Source organism: Geotrypetes seraphini, chromosome 4 (assembly GCF_902459505.1).
Source record: "Geotrypetes seraphini chromosome 4, aGeoSer1.1, whole genome shotgun sequence".
Lineage (NCBI taxonomy): Eukaryota > Metazoa > Chordata > Amphibia > Gymnophiona > Dermophiidae > Geotrypetes > Geotrypetes seraphini.
Window position 1 is genome coordinate 86,434,089 of NC_047087.1, and position 27,742 is coordinate 86,461,830.

Genomic DNA, 27,742 nt, shown 5'->3' on the forward strand with positions numbered 1-27,742 from the left:
CACCACAAAAATCGGCACCCACGACGTTGACACCACCAGACCCTTCTTCGGGGTCGTTGGGCCCAGGTAAGCCGGCTAAGAAGCCTTCTACTTCCCTTGAGCGCCCTCCTGCCACGGTTGCGACACCGGCCCTCCCGGCACCGCACCGACCCCGCAAACGCTCCGCTCCGATATCGGTGAGTGCCTCATCATCGGCCTCCTCATCGCCGGAGCGTAGAGCGGCACCTATGATACCGAAGAAGAAAAAAGCGGTACCGGTGCCCCCCCTGGATGACCGCATCGCGGCCATACTCCAAAACCAATTACAGGAGCAGCTCCAGCAACAACTCCAACAACTGTTGCCGGCGTTGCTGGCACCGCACCTTCCGGTACGGGACCGGTCCGAGCCTCGCACTGTCCCATCGGTGTCAACCCCCTCGGTACCGATTAATACCTCCATGCCGGTGCTCTTGGCTGAAACACCTACAGTGCATACCCGTACTGCTGTTGACCCTTCCCGGTCCCAGGAACGACATCGGTCTTCCTCTCCCGGTACCGCCTCGGTGCGCTCAGGCAAATCTCTCTCAAAGACCCGCCATGCCGAGCCTTCCACACCGATGTCCAAACGTGCACACCCTGACGTTAGAGACCCAGACTTGTGGGAAGACTCCCCGCACGGTACCGAAGAGGACACTTCGTCAACCAACGAAGAACCCTCCATGACCGATACCGCCTCAAAACCAGAACAATCCTCTTTTTCTAAATTCCTTAGGGAGATGGCAGCAGCTCTTTCCATCCCCTTAGAGTCCGACTCTAAAAAGTCTCAGGCTTTCCTCGATGCCCTAGACTTTGAGCAACCTCCCAAGGAATTTCTAAAGTTGCCCATCCATGACATCTTACGGGAAACTTTCTATAAAAACTGGGAGACTCCCCTCACTGTTCCAGGGGCCCCTCGCAAATTGGATAGCTTGTACCGGGTTATTCCAATCCCAGGGTTTGACAAACCTCAATTGCCCCACGAATCCCTCCTGGTGAAATCTACTTTGAAAAAATCTCAGGGTTCCAGTGTATATGCCTCCACCCCTCCTGGCAGAGAGGGAAAAACTATGGATAAATTTGGTAAGCGCCTTTTCCAAAATGCCATGCTGGCCAATAGAGCCAACAACTACACCTTCCACTTCTCCTTCTATATGAAGCATCTGGTGCAACAGCTCTCCTCCTTACAGAAGTATCTTCCTGAACGTAAGGTCCCTCTCTTCCAGCAACAAATTTCCAGCCTCCTCCAACTCAGGAAATTCATGGTTCGCTCCATCTACGACTCGTTTGAGCTGACCTCCCGCGCATCTGCCATGGCGGTGGCTATGCGCCGTTTGGCATGGCTGAGAGTCTCTGACCTAGACATTAACCACCAGGACCGCCTGGCTAACGCACCTTGTCTGGGTGATGAACTCTTCGGAGAATCCCTGGACTCGACCACCCAGAAGCTGTCAGCACACGAGACCAGGTGGGACACTCTGATCAAGCCTAAAAAGAAGACTCCACCTGCTTGCCCCTACAGGCAACAGTCTTCTTACCAACGCAGGTTCTCGGCCAGACCTCTCAACCCACCTCCGCAACAGTCTCGCCGTCCTCGCCACCAGCATCAGCCTCAGGCTTGCCCACAGACTCAACCTGCCAAGCCTCTTCCTTCATCAAAACCGTCTCAACCCTTTTGACTCCTTTCTCCAGAGCATAGCCATTCTCCCACCTTCATCGCCCTTCCTCAGCCGATCGGAGGACGCCTTCAACTCTTCCTCAACCGTTGGGAGGTCATCACATCAGACCAATGGGTCCTCAACATCATTCGCCACGGCTACTCTCTCAACTTCCAGACTCTTCCACCAGACTATCCTCCCGTAGAGTCTGCTTCTCACTCCTCCCAAACCCCCCTCCTCCTAAGGGAGGTCCAATCCCTCCTTCTCCTCAATGCCATCGAAGAGGTACCTCCGGACCAAAGGGGTTAGGGATTCTACTCCCGCTACTTCCTGGTTCCCAAAAAAACAGGAGACCTTCGTCCCATCCTCGATCTCAGGGACCTCAACAAGTGTCTGGTCAAAGTGAAGTTCAGAATGCTCTCCCTGGCCACGCTTTACCCTCTTCTCTCTCACCACGACTGGCTATGCTCCCTAGACCTCAAGGAGGCCTACACTCACATCCCAATCCATCCGACTTCACGTCGCTATCTACGGTTTCAGATACAGCACCATCACTATCAGTACAAAGTGCTACCCTTTGGCCTCGCCTCCTCACCCAGAGTGTTCACCAAATGCCTTATTGTGGTGGGGCCTTCCTCAGGTCTCACGACCTTCAGGTGTTCCCGTACTTGGACGATTGGTTAGTGAAAGCACCTACGTCTCCTCTTGTGCTACGAGCCACTCAGCACACCATCTCCTTCCTCCACCTTCTGGGGTTCGAGATCAACTACCCCAAGTCGCATCTGCTTCCCACACAGCGACTTCAGTTTATTGGAGCCGTCCTCGACACCACTCTGATGAGGGCGTTTCTCCCCTCAGACCGCTAACGGACCCTGCTCCACCTCTGCCACCAGGTGCTCCTTCATCGCTCCATTCCAGCTCGGCAAATGATGGTCCTCCTGGGCCACATGGCCTCGACGGTCCATGTGCTTCCCCTGAAGGTGGAGGAAGGAGATGGTGTGCTGAGTGGCTCGTAGCACAAGAGGAGACGTAGGTGCTTTCACTAACCAATCGTCCAAGTAGGGGAACACCTGAAGGTCGTGAGACCTGAGGAAGGCCGCCACCACAATAAGGCATTTGGTGAACACTCTGGGTGAGGAGGCGAGGCCAAAGGGTAGCACTTTGTACTGATAGTGATGGTGCTGTATCTGAAACCGTAGATAGCGACGTGAAGTCGGATGGATTGGGATGTGAGTGTAGGCCTCCTTGAGGTCTAGGGAGCATAGCCAGTCCCACCTCAGGACACCTCAATGGACGCTGGCCAACCAATGGTCACAGACCACGGATCCTCTTTCTCATCCCATCTCTGTGACATTGTCTCTTCAGCAATCTCTTCTCTGGTGGTTGAACTCCTCCAATCTTTCCAGGGGTCTACTCTTTCATCTACCCCCTCACCTCATGATCATAACCACAGATGCCTCCCCTTATGCGCGGGGAGCTCACCTAGGAGATCTTCGCACCCAGGGACTCTGGACCCCTCAGGAGCGTCAACATCACATCAATTTCCTGGAACTCAGAGCCATGTTCTATGCTCTCAAAGCCTTCCAGCACCTTCTCTGCCCTCAGGTCCTTCTCCTGTGCACAGACAACCAGGTCGCCATGTACTACATAAACAAGCAAGGCGGCACCGGATCTCCCCTCCTCTGTCAGGAGGCCATCCGCATCTGGACCTGGGCCACGGCCCACAGTCTCTTCCTCAAGGCTGTCTATATCCAGGGCGAACAGAACTCCCTGGCCGACAATCTCAGCCGCATCCTTCAACCTCATGAATGGACTCTGGATCCTCCCACACTCCGCTCCATCTTTGCGCGCTGGGGCACTCCGCATGTGGACCTCTTTGCAGCTCCTCACAACCATCAGCTGCCCCAGTTCTGTTCCAGACTCTTCTCTCCTCACCGTCTGGCCCCAGATGCATTCCTGTTCGACTGGACGGATCGGTTCCTCTATGCCTTTCCTCCACTACCTCTGATGTTGCGGAAATTATCCAAACTCCGCAGGGACAGAGCCACCATGATTCTCATCGCTCCTCGGTGGCCTCGCCAACACTGGTTCTCCCTCCTGCTCCAGCTCCAGGGAGCCCATTCCTCTTCCTGTATTTCCTACTCTACTTACACAGCAGCATCAGTCTCTACTACATCCCAATCTGTCCTGGCTCCACCTGACAGCTTGGTTTCTCTCGGGCTGACCTCTCCAGAGAATCTGTCTCAGCCTGTCCGTCGTATTTTGGATGCCTCCAGGAAACCGGCCACCCTCCAATGTTACCATCAGAAGTGGACCCGGTTCTCCTCTTGGTGTCTACTTCATCATCACGATCCCACCTCATTGGCGGTGGAAACTGTACTGGACTATTTGCTTTCTCTTTCCGACGCTGGCCTCAAGTCTACCTCAATCAGAGTCCACCTCAGTGCCATCACTGCGTTTCATGAGCCTGTCCTCGGAAAACCTCTCACGGCTCATCCCCTGGTTTCCCGGTTCATGAGAGACCTCTTCAATGTCAAACCACCGCTGAAGCCCCCTCCAGTCGTCTGGGAGCTGAATGTGGTTCTCTCAACCCTTATGAAATCGCCATTTGAGCCTCTTGCCGCAACTTCACTCAAATTTCTGACATGGAAGGTGCTTTTCCTCATTGCCATCACCTTTGCCAGGAGGGTTAGTGAGCTGCACGCACTGGTTGCTGACCCACCTTTCACGGTTTTTCACCATGACAAGGTGGTTCTGCGTACCCATCCTAAATTTCTTCCCAAGGTGGTCTCGGACTTCCACCTCAACCAGTCCATTGTATTGCCTGTCTTTTTCCCTAAACCACACTCTCATCCTGGGGAACAGGCGTTACACACGCTGGACTGTAAGCGTGCCCTGGTATACTACCTTGACCGTACCAGAGCTCACCGCACGTCACCTAAGCTCTTTCTGTCCTTCGACCCTAAACGTTTAGGTCGTCCTGTCTCTAAACGAACGCTCTCCAACTGGCTTGCTGCCTGCATTGCGTTCTGTTATGCTCGGGCCGGTCTCTCACTGGAAGGTGCTGTCACGGCCCACAGGGTCAGAGCTATGGCTGCTTCTGTGGCTTTCCTCCGCTCCACGCCCATCGAGGAGATCTGCAAAGCTGCCACTTGGTCCTCAGTTCACACATTCACTACTCACTACTTTCTGGATGCCTTCTCCAGACGGGATGGGCACTTCGGCCAATCTGTGTTACAAAATTTATTTTCCTAATGGCCAACCATCCCTCCTCCCTCTCTGTTAGCTTGGAGGTCACCCATACGTTAAGAATATGCTGCCTGCTTGTCCTGGGATAAAGCACAGTTACTTACCGTAACAGGTGTTATCCAGGGACAGCAGGCAGATATTCTTACGACCCGCCCACCTCCCCGGGTTGGCTTCTTAGCTGGCTTATCTTAACTGGGGACCACGCTCTCCTCCGTCGAGCGGGAAGGCACCCGCGCATGCGCGGTGCGGCCAACTAGAACTTTCTAGTTAAAAGTGTCCGTACCGGGGTTCCGTCGGTGACGTCACCCATACGTTAAGAATATCTGCCTGCTGTCCCTGGATAACACCTGTTACGGTAAGTAACTGTGCTTTTTCTTTCTTTGATAGATATATGCACAGAAATCGAGAAATAACGAGACTCAAACGTGATGAAATCAAGAGACTTAAAGAACACCTCACTTTACTGCAGCAAAGATTAGAACGGTACAGTAGGCTTATGTCAGGCTTAGATACAAAAATGTTAATATTAATGTCAGATATATTTTCTGTGAGACTTTCCCAAGGGAGACATCTCTAAATTCACATTTAATTTTTCATAGTTTTTTTTTTTCCTAGTCTTATATTGTTTTTCCAGAACTATAACCACTATGAACTATTCATACAGAGGCCTTTCTATATACACATGTTGGTGTTTTATTAGGGAAGGGACTGAACCCAGGCAAGGGGAAGAAGTGTTTTTTGTTGATTATGATTTAATGCAATTCAGCACTGCTGTTAACAGAGTTCACAGAGGGTTTTTGTTTTTGGAAAACACTGGGGGCAAGGTTTCTGTCCCCTCCTCTTTAAAATATATGCAAATTAGTATCTAAACAGGACTTCATCATTCTTATGGCTGGATTCTCTAAAATTACTGTGCATTTAATGATGGCGCTAAACCATCATTAAATGCACGCATTTTACTGCCCGATTATTGAAACGGCTGACCGTGGTCTTTTCTGTGCTTTCTAGCTGCCTCCAATTGTACTATGCAAATGTAGTACAATGAGATCATTAATATTAAAACTAGAGTATAACAAGGTCATTAATATTAAAATGACCTCTCTGGGCGATTCTCAAAAAGGAACACCTCTTCATTTACAAGGAATGAGTTCTGATATTTACCGGCAAGGTCTGAGCTGTCGTATCCTTACTTTACTGTCAGCTCAGGCCTGCCACCACGAATTGACCCGATTCCTCCTAAATGGAGCCCCAGAAAAGCCTGATGGTCTTTGGAAACACACACACCCACACCCCGTCGATGTCCCGCACCCCATGTGGAAGATCAGCAGGAGGGATGTCCACTCCCTCCTGCCAAAGGGTTGGGGACCCTCTTGACAACAAGCTCCCCCCCCACAACAGCCCCCCACCACACCAATCCTGGTGGTCTAGTGGGCCCCCCTCTCCACCCCCCAACAGCCCATGTCCACACCAATCATGGTGGTCTAGTGGTCTATCCTCACCCCTGTACCTTTTTTAGAAGACTAGCAGGAGGAATGCTCACTTAGGCACCTGGGCCAATCGGTGTCTTAGGCCCCTCCCTCCCAATATATCCCAGGGTGCACTTGGAAGGGGCCTAAGGCCTGATTGGGCCAGGTACACAGCCAAAAGCTGCACCCATTTAACAAAAGCAGCCCTTGGTGATTCAGGCAGGAAGAGCAGGGTCTGCTTTTTATTTTTTGACAAATTGTATAGTAAGGTCTTAAGCATATATCAACCCTATAAAGCAGTAATGCGAACAAAATAAATGAGGGGAAGATAATTCAATATAGAATCAATAAATCGTTAACTCTGACAACATTCCTAATTGAAATCAAAGCCATAATAGCATCTAATACATCAAATCTAAATCAAAAATTTCTAAAAATATCTTCATAAATATTAGGATTTAAAAATTAGATTGTAATCCTTATTGAGTATTTAAAGAAAACAGTGGTGGACATATCATAAATTATACAGTCTTTGGAACCTCTTATGATGTTTACCATTCCAAGTTCCTGTCTTGTATATTGTTGTAATCATCTATGTCCACCACCCCCTACCAACAAAATGATTAATTTACTTAATTTAATTTAAATCCCTATAATTATTATGATTATTATAATCACTAAGTTTATTTGACTATTATTATCAGCACTAACTTTATTGTAATAATACTTTTAAAAATTAGAAAGTGATAAACTCGCTTATTTGCAAAACCCCTAAATTATTAATTCATTTCAAAATTGCTATTATATTGAAATTCGATAGATTTATAACATTAAAAGATTACTAGAATGTATAAAGTGCATGTACCTGAACCTATAGTGTGACGGACTCAAATCTAAAAGTACATATTCCTAAAACATATATTTATCTAGGATATCTTGAAGGTGTAGACAAATTATTTTTTGACAGGCAGGAGGAGGCAATTTTTCTTCTGAGCAAGCTCCTCCCTTACCAGCGATTTTCCACACACATAGCATGCATATAATTTATAGGCTATTGTGCTAAGAATCACCAGTAAAACAAAAATTGTTCCCACTATGGTATGTTTTTACCATGGTATCGGAGCTTAGAGAATCTGGTCCTTACACTGGTTTTGACATCTCCTGTGCCTCTTCTTTTGTTCTGTTTTACTTCGAGACTTGTTGTCTTCTCTCTGTTTTTCCCTTACACTGGTGTGAAATCTAATACAGTAAAACCTTGGATTGCAAGTAACTTGGTATGCAAGTGTTTTGCAAGACAAGCAAAACATTTTATTAAATTTTAACTTGATAAACATGCAAGGTCTTGTAATACAAGTACATACAGTATACACACATTACATCATCACAAGTAAACCGATGGTTCTTCTCTCTCTGACACTACAGTAGTGACTGTTCTAAACAAGCAAGGTCTTGCAATATGAGTACATACAGTATACACGCGTCACATCATCACAACTGAGCTGATGGTTCTTTTCTCTCTGACACTGCAGGAATGTAGTGACTGTTCTAAACAAGCAAGGTCTTGCAATACAAGTACATACAGTTTTTTGTATTAAAGTTTTTGGGCTGTGGAATGAATCGTTGAGTTTCCATTATTTCTTATGGGGAAATTCCCTTTGATATACCAGTATTTTGAATTACAAGCATGTTTTTGGAACAAATTATTCTCGTAAACCAAGGTTTTACTGTAATGTTCTAAAACCAGAACTCCATCTTTTGCCTGCTTGTGTTACCTTGCCACTGTCTGTCATTTTAATTCATAGTATATCAAGGAATTACAAATCCAAGCATATTTTAAAATTTTATTTTAATGTTATTTAGACTAAAAAAGAGTGTAAACTCGGGAGACTGGAGTGTTCTGAATCCATTTTCTACCTTAACAGGTATTTAAGTTATGGCTCTGGGCCTAAACGGTTCCCTTTGGCAGATGTTCTCCAATATGCTCTTGAGTTTGCCTCCAGTAAACCCATGTGCACTTCTCCAGTAGATGATATCGATACCAGTGCTACTTCTGGTGGTGCTGTAACATCACAGACAATACCAAGGTAAACAAAATTCTCGCACCTCAACAGGGAGTCTCCAGGTCTTTTATGTATGGCTTTGCTTAGCTCACATGAATTTATGAGGGAAGAGAGGATTATTTTTGTTTCTTGTTTCTGACTACTATGTTCCTTCTAAGTTGAGCAGGTGTTCTCCAACTGCAATGCTGCCAGTTATGGGTGGGGTGGGGTGCATCTATATTTTGTTTTTGGTTGCTAAAGAGAGGCAGGTTCCATGGAGTTCTGCAGAGCTTGCTTGTCCCTCACTACTGAAAATATGAAGGACTGGCAGTACCATAGGTGGCAGGACTCCCACTCAGCTTAGAGAGAACCTCTCTTGCTGAATTCTGACATCTGATGGATATTTTTTTTTTTTTTTAACATAAACAGCACAGCAGAGCAGCAGGGGCCAACACCTATAGAGTTACCCAGCACATCGCCTTCACAAAGATCAGTAATTCACAAACCCTTCACTCAGTCCCGAATACCTCCAGATCTGCCCATGCATCCTGCACCAAGGCATATAACAGAGGAGGAGCTTGGGGTGCTGGAGGGCTGCTTACACCGCTGGAGGACAGAAGTGGAAAATGATACTAGAGGTAAAGAGGAGTTGATGCATGTGTTGACTTTATTTTTTTTTTTTTACTGAGAAGCATTTTGTCATATTGTAAAAATGTATGTCCTTTAATGGAGTTGCCACAAGTAAAAATTAATATGACATGATATAAAAGGGTAACTGCTTAGATTGATTTGCACATTTGTGAACCAGGTCTGACTCTTGGTGGTCCTATTTGTGTCTCTAGATCTACAGGAAAGCATAGGCAGAATCCATCGGACAATTGAGTTGATGTATTCTGATAACCTTATGGTCCAAGTAGGTAAAATCTTTCCTTGCTTTGCTAGAAAGTATGATTAAAAGAAGTAGATTCAGATATTTTTGAACACTAACTGCTGCTTCTAGAGCAGTGTCTCGCAAACTATCTGGAGCTGCAGCACACTAAACGGGGCTGCAGCTGGAGGGCACCCGGAAGTGCGCGGACATCGATCCGATGATGTCACGCCGACGTCTGCACATGTGCAGATGTCGGCGTGACATCATCGCATCAATGTCTGCGCACTTCCGGGTGCCCTTCAGCCTCAGCCCCCTGTTTAATGTACTTGGATTTGTAATTTCTCCCCTATTTAGTGAGCCGCCAGTGGGTAGGAGAGATGCTGGTTGACGTCATGTCTCTTTCCGAGAGAGGCATGTTTTGTAGACAGTTGTCACCTGCGATTCGCAACACACCTGCAGTCTTGCTGCAGCACACATTTATGATTCACTGGTATAGAGGCTCAACTTATAACAGCGCTCTTGTGTTTGTTGTCTGAAGATGAAATAAAGTTATTTGAAGCAGAGCCAATAAATTACACTTAATAAATCAAATAATTTATACATTAGCTCAAAGCATGAAATTAACATAATCTTCATAAATATATAATCAATATAACAGCCATATAAAAATTCAGTGCACATGTTAAAATACACAAAAATAATCTACACAGCAGTTAAAAATTCCTGAAAATAAGAATATTTCCAAGAAAGAGCTTAAAGAATATTTTTAAAAGATAGATTTAGACCAGGGGCTCTAAGTTCAGTCCTCAGGACACAGTCAGCCAATCAGATTTTCAAGATATCCATAATGAATATGTATAAGAGAGATTTGCATACAAAGATTTGCATGCATTGCTTCCAATCTCATTCATATTCATTGTGGGTATCCTGAAAGTCTGACTGGCTGAGTGTGTCCTAAGGCTTGGGTTGAGAACCCTTGATTTAGACTACCTAAGCCCAGAAACCTTGAACACTGGCTTATTTCTAGACCATGGACAGGGGTTCCACTTGATCATCCACCATAGTGTTAACTCTTGTTGTGTACCCAATTCTTTAGGCCACAATAGGTTTGAATGGTATAACACTTGAGAAATTATCCATATTACTTCAACATCATGTTGAAGTACTATATGTCCTTCAGTAACATCTCTCATAGTTTGAAGTGTTATATTCACAACTTAGCAGTACAGCAAGTGCTTCAAGCTTCAGCAGCTGCAGGTGAGGCCTGGCTTAGGTTTCCTTCAGATCTCTCTAGATTTAATGAAGCACATTGTACAATAATATCAGGTTTGAGTAGTAGAATGAGTGGCGCCTCCAGCTATTAGGGGGCTCTGTCAGGCAACTGTTTCATTAATAGTTCATGTTTACTTATTGAAAACGGTAGCATTGAGGGGGGGGAACCTTTTCCTTGGCAATATATAGCATTGGATATAGATTGCTTTATTCAGTAGCACACATGCATTGTACTCTCACTGCATTCCTCAAGATATTTTCTACAGGAGGAGGTTGTACTTCCTCCATTGGATTTTAGCTAATTATCATCCATATTCTTGAAAAGTGTGCGAGATCCCTGCTGTCCACAGAGCAGTCGGAATCTCTATTTTTTTTTTTTTTATTTTTTTTTTAGCATCTCAACAGTGATTAGATTTTCAGGGATGGATATGTTTGCCAGTGGCAAGGTTAACATACAGGCTGTATGTGGTGCTCTGTTTAGGTTCCCTATCGGTTACACGCTGTACTGGTTCATGAAGGTCAAGCTAATGCTGGACACTATTGGGCATATATTTTTGACCACCATCAGAATAAATGGATGAAGTACAATGATATCTCTGTGGCAAAGTCATCGTGGGAAGAATTGGAACGAGACTCCTTTGGTGGCTATAGGAATGCCAGTGCATACTGCTTAATGTATATTAATGCTAAACAACAGCACTTAATACAAGGTGAGTCACTATGGTGCTGTCTCATTTGGATGGGTAAATGGGATTTGATATACCACCTTTTCTATGGTACAATCAAAGCAGATTACATTTATTATGCAGGTAAATTTAAAGGAAAGCTGACGCTGTATTTTTTAATGATGATTTTTAAGTTCATGTATGACCTTTTTGGTTCCCGGTTTAATAAGTTATTTGAAAAATCCAAAAGGGCTGCCTCTATATCTAAATTGTATACCTTTTAAAAATGTCTGATCATCTTTTCCTGCATTTTAAAATTTTTTGCTCAAAAGGCTTGAAGTACCTAAAACAGGAATTAGCAATTTTTAATTGGCTCAATGAGACTATTTCTTAAAATCGAGCAGTATTTTCTCCATTCCTTTTTTTTTCAGATATGAATAACGTTCTTATGTTACTGTATATAAGATGAGACTTTCACATTATTTTCACATCAACTCAACCTATGGTAGATTAGCAATATCAGGTTTTAGTAAGCTTTGCCTGGGTCTTAGTATAAATGTGAAATGTGGATTTCCAACCAGATAATTATGGTATGGTGAAAGGCAGAAATGAATTATTCCTCTTCATCTCTCCAGACCATACCTGATGAGTGTATATATGCACTCCTACCAGCATAGAAAGGCTTAGAAACACTGGTTGACCATATCTTATAAGGTACTGTACTGTTCTGGATTAACCAGTATTTCTCAGTCTCCCAGGGAGAGATAGGTGAGTATCTGTGCAGCTCTTGGTAGTGGTCCTTCTGGTGGGTGCGCCATGTTGGACCCCTCCCACTAAGGAATTCCTTACACAAACTACAGACTTTTTTTTTTTTTTTTAAAGTGATGGACTGGATTGTTTTAATCATAGCAGTTCTATCTAACCTGGGCCCTGATCATTTTGGGCTTTTTTGCTTCCAGGGGTGCACACTCTATACTCAGGCCCCCTTCCATTGCTCTAATCTGGCACCGCCTGTGCTTCAGCTACTCTCCCTATCTTCCTGGGGTTCCTTGAGTGCCTTCCGTAGTAAGCAGGAAAGAGCCACATAATTCCCCCCCCCCCCCCAAAAAAAAAAAAAGCGCTTAGGAGCAGCAGTTCAAATTAGAGGAGTGTTTTGCCTTTTGGGGGAGTAACGGTGCAAAGCCTGAGTGACTAGTTACCACAAAGTCATTTACAGCACTAAGGCAGCCATTGCAGAGAAGCTGTAGTGCTTTCAGTCAGTGGTTTTTGCTGCTCCTATGCTGAATCAATAGGGGAAAAGGTGCCAGAGGGTGCCTCCGGTCATCTTGTGTGGTCAGCACAGCCAGCAGTAGAGAATCAGCTGGCAACATGTTATAGACATAGGCTGCTCTCAGCCTATTACAGTGGTGAGAAACTCTACCATCTTGGAGTTTTTTAATCTAGTGTAGCAGTTGTTGACGAGCCCCTGCACTTTCCAAGCAGGACAACACTGTTTTGGGTATTTATCTTTTTTGCCGGAGTTTGTTCTTTTGCTTCACCAGGCCTTTTGTTCAAAACAGTTTGCCGGTTTCTGGGCAGTTTGAATCCTCTAGGATCTAGAGGAGCTTTTGAGAGCCAAATGATAGCATTTTTCTGCCCAGCAAGAGATGGTAGATGTAGAATCTGTGACTTCCCTACCACCCTTAGAGGAGGATCTGAATAGGAGGTTGACTCCTGGGGAGCAGATCTGCAGGATGATACTGCTGGTTTTCCTTCAAGTTTTCCCTTTGGTGGTCTAGATATTTAGGAGACTAGAACTCTTTGGTTTGATTTTCCCAGGTCCTCCAGGTTCTTGGTTTATCAGAAGGTAAACTTCCTATTGCTAGAATAGGGGTATCCTCTTTTGAAGGGTCTCGGGGAAATTGCCTGAAACTTTTTTTTCAATAAGGATCTTTATAAAGATGATGGATGCAGAATTGCAGTCTTCGGATGTGGCACTGAAAATTGGAAGAACTATGGCAAGAATTTACCAACTTCGCTTGTCAGACCTGGAGATGTTTAGATTACCTAACGTGGATGCTTTGATCATAGCGGTCACCAAGAAATTGGTTATTCTGGTTGACGGCAGAGTAAGATTGCAGGATGGAGGCTTTCTTTAAGAGGTCCTTTGATATTTGGTCTATGGCAGCCACCATCAAGACAGTGCCTTGGGCCAGAACCCACATAGGCCCCCCTGCAGGAGTTGTTGCTTTCCACAAGGCTCAGTTTGCTACAGTCTGACTTGATGGTTTTGCAGATTATAGATCCCGAAGCATGAGGTTCTAGAGTAGATTATAGTGACAATGGATGCCAGACTATTCAGCTTGGCGAAAAGGGGGAGGGCTTATTGTTAAGGAGGTCTCTGGTTCAAAGTGAAGTTGTTCTAGTCAATTTAAATTGGTTGGAGACGAGAGCCATTCAGCTGGCCCTCCAGTTGTTCCAGCATCTTTTCTGCCACAAGGCAGTGAGGATTACAATGGTATAGCAGTTGACAGGAAGGCATCGAGACTCGACCGCCAGCTTAGGAATCCGCTGAACTCATGGTTTGGATGGAAAGTGATCTTCTCTACCTCTCTGTGGCCTATATGGCAGGGTCCAGTAATATTGCAACTGAATTTCCAAGCAAGGATGTTCTGGAACTATTGGAGTGGTTTCTATCAAGAATTCCTTTCCAGGCCATTGTTCAGCGATGAGGTCCTTTAGTAATGGATCTTATGTCTACGGTATCAAATTTATTTATTGAGATTCTTGCAATAACTGCCTTTGCAGTTTAACATAAAACTTACAATTTTGTTAACAATATATTAATAAAAATGACCAAATATAAACATAAATACAATAAATGAGGTAAACTTGAAAACAGCAAATTGAAACCTGATAATAGGACTACCATGAACCAGTATCAAAATATACACATTTAACAGCACAGCAAGAATGCCCTTTTTTTCAGACAGGAGCCATTATCCACGGGCTTTTTCAGGCATGGCCTCAGAAGGGGCTGTTGTACATTTTTCCATTAATTGACTAGGTGATCCAATAGATCAAGTCTCACCAGGGCAGAAATACTGATTGCTATGGACTGTCCTTGCTTCCCGTGGTACAGGGACCTGTCTCTGATGCAACTCAAGGATCCTCTTCCCTTGTCAGGCAACCTTCTCAGTGGTCAATTCTCATGCCAGATGTGGTTTGGTTTTCTCTTTTGACAAGGCTCTTGAGCAGTCAAGGTTACTAAACTAAACTAAAACTTAATTTTATAGACCGGGTCTTCAGCCAAAAAGGTGCTCGACTCAGTTCACAATAATGTAAGTATAGTACATAAATATAGAAGAAGAACGTAATCTAGAATGGCTTAGTTTCCAAAGTGTTTAGTAAACAAAGTTTTCAGAGCTTTCCGAAATAAAATGAAGGGGCCTAGACATCTAAACTGAGTCATTAAAACTTTACTCTGTTCCAGAAAGCTTTTGTCTTCTTTAGTTTATGTTTAAGTGTGAAGAAATTTTGAGGATTGGTGTTCTGACAAAGCATTCATCCTGCTTTGAGCCTCAGTTGCAGAAATTCTAGATGGATTTTGCAGGATGGTTTGTATAAGTATCCTCTGTAAGAGTGCAGTTGGCAGTAATTGCCTTCTTTCAGGGTCTGGTCTATTGATCTCACATCCTGACATGTCTCATTTTAAAGGTAGTCGAGCTCCAGAGAACTATACTGCAGTGGGACCTGTACTTGTCTGCCTTGGTTAACCCTTTCAGGACCAAGGGACATATTTGTCCCATAACTTTAAAATCCTATAAATTTTGATTGGGATAGTCTACAGTTCTAAATTTGATATGTACGGATTCCATATGATACTGCCTTTATGTAAACAAACTGGTTCCGACATTCATTCATTAGCGTCGTTGCCAGATTGACGAGAAGATTCACTTGCCACACTGTCCATAAGCCAGAAGTGTGATTTTTTTAAAAAAAAATAATGATATTTCACAAAAAAAATCAATTTTTTGGCATCTGCAAGCCCTTTTTACCATAAAAATGTCGTCAAAACCACAAAAATTGGCCTACGATCCTTATGGTCCTGAAAGGGTTAAGGCTTCTTTTTAGCCCTTGAGGCTGGTGACTAGAGGATCTTTCCATGAGAGTGATGTTCTGGTTGCAATTGCTAGCTAGGCAAATTTACTACTACTATTGATATTGCTACTACTAATCGTTTCTGTAGCACAGCTAGATGTACGCAGAGCTGTTCATTAAACATGAGAGACAATCCCTGTTTAACAGAGCTTATCTAGTCAAAACAAACATTGGGGTTAGGGAATTGTTTATGATGAGAATAATTAAACAGGCATGATTACTTTTACATGTAAGTAGAAGTTAGTAGTTAAAAGCAGCCTCAAAAAGTGGGCTTTTAGCCTAGATTTGAAGACTTCCAGAAACAGAGCTTGACATACTGACTCAGAAAGTCTATTCCAGGTCATACGTTATAGAAAGACAGAAGGGACGAAGTCTGGTGTTTGCAATGCGGCGACCTGGTCATCATTTTATTCATTTGTGAAACATTGCAGGCTAGAAATTTAAGTGAAGAGTGAGGCAACCTTTGGAGTTATGGTTTTGGCTCATGGGTAGTTTTCTTTCCACCTTTGTTGAGTACTGCTTTGGTACTTCCTGCTCTTTGGGAATGGTCTGTAGAGATGAAGAGAGAGGAGAAATTTTAGATTTTTCTGCTAATTTTCATTCCTTTTGTCTCTTCAATGAAAATTAGCAGGTAAAATCTAAAATTTCTCCTTCCCAAACCCATCCAGAAAATGTAGAACTGTTCTTATTACTGCCTGATGGGTTTGGCGTTAAAGACTTTCTTTAATCTTTACCAGTTCTGACCCAGTGTCTGGTTATAAATGTTTCATTTCTGTGTTAGATTTTTCCTTCTTCCCCTAGGTTTTGTTGGGGGATTCTATTGTACAATTGGTTCTTGTAGGGTGCTATCATTTGCTTTGTCAATAGAAATACTGGCTAATCCAGAGCTGCACAGTACCTTAGCTTATAGGATATGGTCAACCAGTTTTTCTGTCTCCCATTTCTTGTACAAGTGTATATGCCTACTTGACAGAAATGGTCTGGAGAGACTCAAGAAATGAAAATTATCAGATAAGATCTAATTTCTCCTTAGTGCTTGAAGTGTCATGTGGAAAATTCTAGACCATAGAGTTATTTAATTATAATTAAAATGTACAATTTTGAACTTTCTGGCTTTTACTTGGTCATATGGGAAATAGACCAGTTCTGGTTCATTTTTGTCAGGTTTGCCATAGCCAAGTGTAAACACAGCAGCTGGTACAGGAGCAGAGGACCAGGGTAGAGAATGACACAGGGCCAAATTTTTCCCCATAACCTGCGGGAACTCATTTTCCCGTCGTGTCAAGTTCTTTTCCTGTCCTTGCCCCATTCATGCAAGCTGTGTAGAAGCCTCCAATACTTTAAAACCATAAGTGTTCGAGGCTTGTGCGGTTAAGGCAGAATTTACAGGAATGGGACAGCAACAAAACTCGCAGGGACGAGGATATTTGAGTTCCTGTGGGATCTCCTTTTAGTACTAGCCCCTCAAAATTCCTTTCATAAGGAAAATTCTGGATTCTATACGTTAGGTGTTCAATCCCAACCCGCAATCCAGGAGTTGCAAAAATCCATAAACTTTTCTGAGCACATGCTCCACCCCCTTAGCCTGAGAGCTAGCAAACATATCCAATTACTTTCTCATTGGCTTCAGTGCCTTGAAACCCCTTCCCGGTGGCCCCCTGTTGGATAAAAGGACGCAGTCCCATGGTGCTGGACTGCTGCTTCACAGAGAAACTGGTGGATCTATGGACCCAGCCTGCTGTGTGCCACCATTTCTAGACTTGTTGTCCCTTCCCCTGGGAGTCTGCTTGCCGGTGACCTTGACAAGGGTTTCAAGCTAAGGCTGTATGCATCTGAAGTGAAACCCACCCGGGTTTCAAGGCGCAGGCTGCTTTACCCACCCCCGATCACGTGGACAAGGATCTGTGGGGGCGGAGGTTGTAGTCTGTGTCTGGCCGGCTGGCAATCCGAAGATATTAAGTCTGGACCCATTTGGAGCTGTTTCTGAGGCAGAAAATTATTTTCCTCCATTCTAATGCTATTTGAAGCTGCTTGACAGTCTGGCACTGCATAGCTGTGAGTAAACCTCCATTATTTCCTATGGGAACTTGGGGGGTGGCTTGTGAAACTATTTTAAAGTAGTTTTTCACAGTTTCTGAGGGTAGGGTTCAGGTTTCCCCCCTCCCCAGACCCCAAATCACTATTTTTTATTTTCATTTTTTGTTTATTTTTGGCGTTTGGGTTGGACTCTCCAGCTCCTTATCTGTAGAATGTAGACATTGATTGCGCCAGATTGGCGCTGGATCAGCGATCATGTACCGCGTGCCTTAGCGCAATGGAGGAGGGGGGTTGGAGCTTCGGACTTTGCCACCTCCAAGTAATTTTGGCCTGAAGAGCTGGCCTGGGTCTGTGCCTTCCGAAGAAAATCTCACCTAGAGGCCATCCTGGAGTCTGGTGCAAACACCTGTGTTCCAAGTCTGGGGACACTTTTGGCGTGGTACATGTACCCCAACAGCCCTGCCATGGTTGCGGGGTGGGTCTTTTCACCGGATTTTATTCAGCTCCTCTGAAAGTCGTATTCTTCAGACCCTGCTCGTTTGATGCAGCCAGCGGGTGCGTCGGGTCTTTTTTGGTCTGTTGCGTCTGTGGCAAAGCTTCCTGTTTGGGAGTCCTCTTGTCTCCTGTGGCAAACCTTGATTGCAGTAGTTGCCATAAAAATAATATGACACTTCTGCCTTTAGTCTCTGTCTTTAATTTGGATCCAGCTGATGCCTTTGCTGGGACCGGACACCTCAGCCGTCCTGAGCATCCAGATTTGGGTGTTGACCCTTCTTCCCTGATTTTTAAGCAGGTTTCTGTCTGCCTCTGTACTGCTGATTTTCTGAACGAGTTCCATTTGGATTTTCCACCTTCTGAGCCTTCGGTCCTGGATCGTTCTCCTGTGCCCTTTTTTCCATTCAATCCACAGCTCCTTGGTCTGGTTTCAGAACAATGTGATACCCTATAAAGCTCCTTCTGACCTTCTAAAGCTATGTCTAAGCTTTATCACCTGGATCCTGATTTTCAGCAGGTTTGAACAGCCTGAGGTAGATTCCGCCGTGGCACAGGTTATTTAGTGTGCAGCCCTCCCTAGTGATGGGGGAGTGAGGTTTAAAGACTCTCAGGATCACAGGGTGGATATTATGTTACAAAAAGTTCTTTTCTAGTGGCATCATATCCAAGCAGCAGTGGCCACTTCCTTTATGGCATGTGCCTGTTATTCCAGCCTGCACAATGCATCCTCTGTGGAGGTGCCTGCCTGTCATCCACTGGTGATTGATGGTGTGGAATATGTGGCGGACGCCCTTTATGATCACATTCGAGTTCTTAGTGCGTTCTCTGCTGGTGTGTCTGCGTGCCGGACTCTTTGGATCTGTCTTTGGACTGGGGATGCTGCCTCAAGGATTCCCAGGGCTACACCTATGTTACAACAGTTCCAATTCCAGGTGTCCTCAGGTTCCTGTGCAGTGACTGCACCTAAAAAGCTCCAAAGACACCAGGGGTCGGCCATAGCTTCCTCATCTCGAAGACTATCATCTCAGTTTTATCAGGAGTGGACTCGATTTTCATCAGACACTAGTTAGTCCTCATATGCCCACCTACAGCTTTGTTTCTGGATGGGCATGTCAACCGGAACGGAGTACAGGGTCCACGATACTCTGCAACACCTCTTAGACATTGGGATGCTGGAACCTGTTCCAGAACACAAATCGGGCTTAGGTGGATAATCCTTATACTTCATCGTACCAGAAAGGCTTGGAGGATAGGAGTCCCATTCTGAATCTAAAGTTGGTCACCTGCTTCTTGCGAATTCCTTTTTTCTGAATGGCAACGGAGTACACGACGATAACTGCTGTCTCTCCAGGAGAGTTTCTAGTGTCCTTGGATCTCACAGAGGTTTTCCTCCATATTTTGATCTATCCGGAGCATCGCCTGTTTCTGTATTTTCCATGTTCTGCAACAGCATTTCCAATTCACAGCTCTGCCCTTTGGCCTCAAGATGGCACGCCGCACTTTTGCCAGAGTTAAAGTAGTTGTGGCGACTTTCCGCCAGCAGGGTGTTCAAGTCCACCCTTCCTGGGACATCTGGTTAATCTGGGCTCCATCTCGTCGAGAGTACAAAAGTGCAGAGGAGAGGATAGTGGCTCTGCTGCAAGCATTGGCAAGTTAAGGAAGAGACGCTTGGCATCCTCCCAGACCCTGGAGTTTCTGGGCCTTCTCTTTGTCTCCAGACAAGGTTGTGTATTTCTTCACGAGGCATGCAGACAGAACCTTTGTCAACAGATCATAATTCTCCTGGACTGTTCGGCTCCCTCAGCCTGGTTTTCTTTGTAAGTTCTGGGGTCTCTGACAGCCTCCTTGGAGGTGATACCCTGGGCCAGAGTGCCCATGCAACCTTTACAGGAGTCCCTCCTATCTCAGTGGTCCGTGCAGAGTTTTCCCCTTCAGATGCCGCTACCCTGGACGATGCCAGCTAGCAGCAGCTTGAGCTGGTGGTTTCAGGGAGAAGCTCTCTGCCAGGGTTGACTTCTTTGGATTTCTGAGTGGATGACTCTGATGACAGATGCCAGCCTGTTGGGTTGTGGGTTTCTTGGCGAGGATCACTCCATTCAGGGGCTGTGGACTCCTGGTCCAACACATTGGTTGATCTATTGTCTGGAGCTTCAGGCAATTCGGCTGGCGCTACTTGCTCTCCAGACCCTTCTGAAAGGAACAGCGGTGCGAATTTTGTCAATGACGCCACAGCAGTGGCATGTGTATCTCGCAGGGGAGCTCAAATGCGCTCTCTCTCTCTCTCTCTCTTGGGCCAGAAGGATCGTATGCATTCCACTGGGCAGAAGTACATCTTCTGTTTTTCTTGGCGGTCCATGTGGCTGGAGTCGACAATGTTCAGGCAGATCCTGAAACCAGGAGCATGGTCCCTCTCGCAGGAGGCGTTCCATCTGATCATATAGCACTGGAGCCAGCCCCAGATGGCCTTGTTCGCTTTGGCATTGAACTTTAAGGCCAGACACTTTTTCAGTCGACAAGCTGGATGCCGTGGTTCGGCCCTGGCCGGCTCTCAAGCTCCGGTATTTTCTTCCCTCTGTGACCTCTGGTCGGTCGGGCCCTCCACCGGTTAGCAACGCATTCCAGCTTGGTGATTATCCTAGGACAAGCAGGCAGCATATTCTCTACATGTGGGTGACATCACCGACAGAGCCCCCTAGCGGACGTTTTCGCAAGCAGACTTGCTTGAAGACCTTCAAGCTTGTGATTGGCCCGTGCATGCGTGCATGCCCCTCCCGCCCGGTCTAGGGCATGCGTCTCCTCAGCATGGCCTCAGTTCTCTGTTTTCCGCGGAGCCAGAAGCACTGCTCCCTTGCTTCGCGCGATATCATTGTCCCTCTTGCACCGCGGCTTGTTTGGTTAGTTTCAGTTTAGTCGCTGTGCCCGCGTCTTTGTTTTCCTTTGTTTTTCATTTTTTTCAGTTCGTATATTTTTGACCGGGTTCCCGGTCTTACTCTGGCTGCCTGGGGCCGCGGCCGGGCAGGGAGGGCCGTACAATAGACAGATTTGGTTGCCGTCTTTATCAAAACTCAATGATGGCGAATCGTGTCCTCAACTATAATTTTATCTTCATGTCCTACCTCCTGTTCTGTGTGGATGCCCTCCGCTTGTTCCAGGAAGCTGTGCTGGATTCTCGGCGGCAGGAGTTTAGTCTCCTCGAGGAGACCCTCTCCCAGCTCCGCCTTTATGTTTCAGGCAACCTACGATGCCTTCGAGTTGTCATCGAGGGTCACGGCCTTTGCGATCGCCATGCGTCGCCTCGCTTGGCTCTGGATTGTGGATATGGATCCGAATCTACAGGATCGTCTTGCCAATCTCCCGTGTGTGGGTCATGAGCTCTTCAATGATTCCATCGAAGCTGCCACCAAGCGCCTCTCAGACCATGAACTGTCCTTCGCCTCCCTGGTGAAACTTAAACCGAAAGCTCCTCCGGCTCGGCAATATAAAATTCCTTTCCAGAGGTACCCACAGAAATCTACTCCTGCCTTCTCTCGGCCTCCTTCGAAGCGGCCGCAGCAACAGCAGCAGCGTCAAACTAAGGCCCAGCCGCCAGCTCCGGTCCGAGCCTTCGGGCTCCCTTCCTCCTGGAGCCTTCCCATCGGGGGTCGTCTCCATCATTTCTATGCCCAATGGTAAAGTCTTACCACCGACAGTTGAGTGCTTTCTATCATCCGGGAAGGGTAATCCCTTCACTTCAGTCACGTACCCCCAGACCTGCCTCCAAGAGATTTTCCTTCTGCTCGGCTTCAGCTGCCTCCTGCTGCAGGAAGCTCAGACCCTTTTCCTTCGGGCGGTCGAGGAGGTTCCCCCGGACCAATGGAACACCAGATTTTATTCCCGGTACTTTCTGGTACCCAAGAACACGGGGGATCTGCGTCCGATCCTGGACCTCCGTCCTCTGAACAAGTTTCTGGTCAGGGAACAGTTCAGAATGCTCACCCTTCCTACGTTGTACCCCCTCTTGGACAAGGGGGACTGGCTGTGCTCGCTGGACCTCAAAGAGGCATACACGTACATTCCAATACACCCGGCCTCTCGCCGGTATCTGAGATTCCGGATGGGGGATCTCCATCTCCAGTATCGTGTTCTTTCTTCGGCCTGGCGGCCTCGCCAAGGGTCTTCACGAAATGTCTAGTTGTGGTTGCTGCGGCCCTGCGTCTCCGCGGCCTGCAGGTGTTTCCCTACCTCGACGACTGGTTGATCAAGGCGTCCTCTCGCCACGAAGTGCTGCGAGCGATGAATCAAACCATCTTGCTCCTTCGGAGCCTCGGCTTCGAGGCAAACTTTCCCAAGTCTCAGCTCTGCCCTTCCCAGTCTCTGGAATTTATCGGAGCGGTCCTGGACACGGCTCATCTCCACTTCTTCTTGCCTCGGCCTCAGCAGGAGGCCCTTGTTCGCTTATGCCGGTGGGTTGCTCATCTGTCCTCGGCCCCGGTTCGGCTCATGATGGTCCTCCTAGGTCACATGGCCTACACGGTTCGCGTGACTCTTTTTGCCGGACTTCACCTCCGTATTCCTCAATGGACTCTAGTGTCCCAATGGAACCAGGATCGGGATCCTGTCTCTCGACTTAAACCGAAAGCTCCTCCGGCTCGGCAATATAAAATTCCTTTCCAGAGGTACCCACAGAAATCTACTCCTGCCTTCTCTCGGCCTCCTTCGAAGCGGCCGCAGCAACAGCAGCAGCGTCAAACTAAGGCCCAGCCACCAGCTCCGGTCCAAGCCTTCGGGCTCCCTTCCTCCTGGAGCCTTCCCATCGGGGGTCGTCTCCATCATTTCTATGCCCAATGGTAAAGTCTTACCACCGACAGTTGAGTGCTTTCTATCATCCGGGAAGGGTAATCCCTTCACTTCAGTCACATACCCCCAGACCTGCCTCCAAGAGATTTTCCTTCTGCTCGGCTTCAGCTGCCTCCTTCTGCAGGAAGCTCAAGCCCTTTGCCTTCGGGCGGTCGAGGAGGTTCCCCCGGACCAATGGAACACCAGATTTTATTCCCGGTACTTTCTGGTACCCAAGAACACGGGGGATCTGCGTCCGATCCTGGACCTCCGTCCTCTGAACAAGTTTCTGGTCAGGGAACAGTTCAGAATGCTCACCCTTCCTACGTTGTACCCCCTCTTGGACAAGGGGGACTGGCTGTGCTCGCTGGACCTCAAAGAGGCGTACACGTACATTCCAATACACCCGGCCTCTCGCCGGTATCTGAGATTCCGGATGGGGGATCTCCATCTCCAGTATCGTGTTCTTTCTTCGGCCTGGCGGCCTCGCCAAGGGTCTTCACGAAATGTCTAGTTGTGGTTGCTGCGGCCCTGCGTCTCCGCGGCCTGCAGGTGTTTCCCTACCTCGACGACTGGTTGATCAAGGCGTCCTCTCGCCACGAAGTGCTGCGAGCGATGAATCAAACCATCTTGCTCCTTCGGAGCCTCGGCTTCAAGGCAAACTTTCCCAAGTCTCAGCTCTGCCCTTCCCAGTCTCTGGAATTTATCGGAGCGGTCCTGGACACGGCTCATCTCCACTTCTTCTTGCCTCGGCCTCAGCAGGAGGCCCTTGTTCGCTTATGCCGGTTGGTTGCTCATCTGTCCTCGGCCCCGGTTCGGCTCATGATGGTCCTCCTAGGTCACATGGCCTACACGGTTCGCATGACTCTTTTTGCCGGACTTCACCTCCGTATTCCTCAATGGACTCTAGTGTCCCAATGGAACCAGGATCGGGATCCTGTCTCTCGACTTAAACCGAAAGCTCCTCCGGCTCGGCAATATAAAATTCCTTTCCAGAGGTACCCACAGAAATCTACTCCTGCCTTCTCTCGGCCTCCTTCGAAGCGGCCGCAGCAACAGCAGCAGCGTCAAACTAAGGCCCAGCCGCCAGCTCCGGTCCGAGCCTTCGGGCTCCCTTCCTCCTGGAGCCTTCCCATCGGGGGTCGTCTCCATCATTTCTATGCCCAATGGTAAAGTCTTACCACCGACAGTTGAGTGCTTTCTATCATCCGGGAAGGGTACTCCCTTCACTTCAGTCACATACCCCCAGACCTGCCTCCAAGAGATTTTCCTTCTGCTCGGCTTCAGCTGCCTCCTTCTGCAGGAAGCTCAGGCCCTTTGTCTTCGGGCGGTCGAGGAGGTTCCCCCGGACCAATGGAACACCAGATTTTATTCCCGGTACTTTCTGGTACCCAAGAACACGGGGGATCTGCGTCCGATCCTGGACCTCCATCCTCTGAACAAGTTTCTGGTCAGGGAACAGTTCAGAATGCTCACCCTTCCTACGTTGTACCCCCTCTTGGACAAGGGGGACTGGCCGTGCTCGCTGGACCTCAAAGAGGCGTACACGTACATTCCAATACACCCGGCCTCTCGCCGGTATCTGAGATTCCGGATGGGGGATCTCCATCTCCAGTATCGTGTTCTTTCTTCGGCCTGGCGGCCTCACCAAGGGTCTTCACGAAATGTCTAGTTGTGGTTGCTGCGGCCCTGCGTCTCCGCGGCCTGCAGGTGTTTCCCTACCTCGACGACTGGTTGATCAAGGCGTCCTCTCGCCACGAAGTGCTGCGAGCGATGAATCAAACCATCTTGCTCCTTCGGAGCCTCGGCTTCGAGGCAAACTTTCCCAAGTCTCAGCTCTGCCCTTCCCAGTCTCTGGAATTTATCGGAGCGGTCCTGGACATGGCTCATCTCCGCTTCTTCTTGCCTCGGCCTCAGCAGGAGGCCCTTGTTCGCTTATGCCGGTGGGTTGCCCATCTGTCCTCGGCCCCGGCTCGGCTCATGATGGTCCTCCTAGGTCACATGGCCTACACGGTTCGCGTGACTCTTTTTGCCGGACTTCACCTCCGTATTCCTCAATGGACTCTAGTGTCCCAATGGAACCAGGATCGGGATCCTGTCTCTCGACTCATTGTCGTGACTCCTTTGTTGAAGCAGTCTCTCCATTGGTGGATGCTCTCTTCCAATCTTTCCAGAGGTTTTCTGTTTCATGCTCCTCCTCCGCAGAAGGTCCTCACGACAGATTCGTCAACCTATGCTTGGGGGGCTCATCTGGACGTTGTTCACACTCAGGGTCTTTGGTCCAGTGCCGACTGCCTTTGTCACATCAATCTGCTGGAGCTTCGAGTGATTTTCCTAGCCCTGAAAGCTTTTTGTCACCTGCTTCGCGACCGAGTGGTGCTGGTCCGCACGTACAACCAGGTCGCCATGTATTATATCAACAAACAGGGGGAAACGCCTGTGCCAGGAGGCGATGTGGCTCTGGGATTGGGCTATCCGCCGCAACATATTCCTTCAAGCGGTCTACATTCAGGGCCAGCACAATTATCTGGCGGACAAGTTGAGTTGTCTTCTGCAGCCTCACGAGTGGTCCATCCATTCCTTGACCCTACGTCAGGTGTTTGCTCGTTGGGGGGACTCCGGACGTCGATCTGTTCGTGTCCCCCCTCAATCACAAGTTGCCCCGCTTCTGCTCCAGGGTTTACACCCCTCTCAGACTCGAAGCGGATGCTTTCCTGCTGGATTGGACAAACCTGTTTCTGTATGCGTTCCCTTCATTCCCTCTGATTCTGAAAACTCTCGTCAGACTCAAGTCCTCGCATGCCACCATGATTCTGATAGCTCCTCGGTATCCCCGGCAGCCGTGGTTCTCCCTTCTTTTGCAACTCAGTTCCAGGGAGCCTCTTCTTCTGCCTGTTTTTCCTTCTCTGCTTACGCAGAATCGAGGTTCTCTTCTTCATCTCAACCTACAGTCTATGCACTTAACGGCTTGGTTCCTCGAGACTTAATGCCCTCATTCCAGTTCTCACGACCTGTGCTGGACGTCCTGGAGGTGTCTCGGAAGGAGTCTACTCGCCAATGTTACCATCAGAAGTGGACTCGCTTTGCTTCCTGGTGTGCTACTCGACAGCAGGAGCTGCTGTCTGCCCCCTTATCTGCTGTCCTGGATTATCCTTTACACTTGTCTGGCGCTGGACTCAAGTCCTCTTCAGTTCGAGTCCACCTCAGTGCCATTGCTGCTTTTCATCAGCCAATTGACGGGAAGCCTATCTCTTTCATCCTGTGGTTTCCCGCTTCATGAAAGGCCTTTTCCACGTTCATCCGTCCCTTAAACCTCCTCCTGTGGTTTGGGATCTTAACGTGGTCCTTGCTCATTTGATGAAACCCCCATTCAAACCGCTTGCGCGGGCTCACTTGAAGTTTCTTACTTGGAAGGTTGCTCTCACTTCTGCCCATCGTGTCAGTGAGCTTCAAGCCTTGGTTGCGGATCCACCTTTCACTGTCTTCCATCATGATAAGGTGGTTCTCCGTACCCATCCTAAGTTCTTGCCTAAGGTTGTTTCTGAGTTTCATATCAACCAATCCATCGTTCTTCCTGAGTTTTTTCCGAAGCCCCATTCCCATCCTGGAGAAGTGACTCTGCATTCTCTTGATTGCAAGCGTGAGCTGGCCTTCTACTTGAAGCGCACCGCTCCTCATCGTTATGCTCCCCAGCTGTTCCTCTCTTTCGATCCTAATCGCTTGGGTCGCTCTGTTTCTAAGTGGACCATTTCTAACTGGTTGGCCGCTTGTATTTCTTTCTGTTACGCTCAGGCTGGTCTCTCCCTGCCGGGTCGAGTCACAGGCCACAAGGTAAGAGCGATGGCGGCGGCTGTTGCTTTCCTCCGCTTGACTCCGATTGAGGAAATCTGTAAGGCTGCCACTTAGTCTTCGGTTCATACGTTTACTTCGCACTACTGTCTGGATGCTTTTTCCAGGCGTGATGGCCATTTCGGCCAGTCAGTTTTGCAAAATCTGTTCTCCTAATTTGCCAACTCTCCTTCCATCCCATTCTGGTTAGCTTGGAAGTCTCCCACATATAGAGAATATCTGCCTGCTGTCCCTGGATAACACCTGTTATGGTAAGTAACTGTGCTTTCTAGTAGCTTCAGACTAGCCTTGTCGCCCATGGTATGCAGATTTTGTCCATCTTCAGTGGGGCGAGAATCTCCGGCTCCCTCTTCATTGATATCTTATCAATCGGGGACCGGTTTCCATGGAGAACCCACGGCGTTTTGGTCTTACAGCATAGCTCTTGAGTGCCTAAGTTTGATGAAGCGTGGTTTTTCAAATATAGTTATCTCACCTTTTTTGCACTCAATGAAAGCCTCTCCTATGGTGTCTTAGGCAAAAGCATGGGCGGCTTTCCAACAGTGGTGTGTTATGAATCACGTGGAGCCTGAGAAGGCTTCCTTTTCGGTGGTCCTGTTTTTTTTCTTCAGGCAGGCCTAGAAACAGGTTTAGCAGTGGCCTCCCTTACAGTTCAGGTTGCAGCCTTTCATGTTTTAGAGCGTGCAGAGGAACTAGTTCGCTTTCTGATCATCTAGTTGTATCCAGGTTTCTGAGAGGGACACTTAGTTTGCGACCTCCCTTGTGTCTTCCTTTCCCTTCGTGGACTCTTAACATCGTTTTGAAGGGTCTTGTAGATGCCCATTCAAACCACTGAAGGATGCTTCTCTTCTGGATCTGACAGTCATGACTGTCTTTCTCGTCACCATTGTCTCGGCACAACGTTTTCAGTGCTTTAGGCTCTTTAGTGCTGTGTATCCTTTGTCCGTATTCCGGATGGAGGAGTTTTCTCCATTCTGTGCCTTCTTTCTTTTCTGCCAAAGGTGGTTTCTACCTTCCATGTCAATCAGGAAGTTTGTCTGCGTTTCTTTCCACAGGCTTGAAGTGAAAGGATCTGATCTTGTGCAAGTTGGCTATCGAGAGAGTCTTGCTCCACTGTTTGAATAGTTCTAATGATTCCCGGCAGTCTGATCACCTATTTCTCCTGACTGCT

At 47.4% G+C, this 27,742-nt stretch overlaps 1 protein-coding gene across 7 annotated transcripts in view; it reads left to right on the forward strand.

Moving 5' to 3' along the window:
• USP25 (ubiquitin specific peptidase 25) overlaps positions 1–27,742 on the forward strand; it is a 261,665-nt gene that overhangs the window by 160,690 nt on the left and 73,233 nt on the right. For 6 of the 7 annotated variants that reach the window (XM_033941903.1, XM_033941895.1, XM_033941897.1 and 3 more), the window contains exons 12-16: positions 5,310–5,405; positions 8,311–8,472; positions 8,857–9,065; positions 9,270–9,340; positions 11,052–11,280. In XM_033941903.1, coding sequence (XP_033797794.1) covers positions 5,310–5,405; positions 8,311–8,472; positions 8,857–9,065; positions 9,270–9,340; positions 11,052–11,280 — 767 coding nt within the window. The remainder of the gene's footprint in view (positions 1–5,309; positions 5,406–8,310; positions 8,473–8,856; positions 9,066–9,269; positions 9,341–11,051; positions 11,281–27,742) is intronic. The other variant, XM_033941898.1, reaches the window with a different exon arrangement.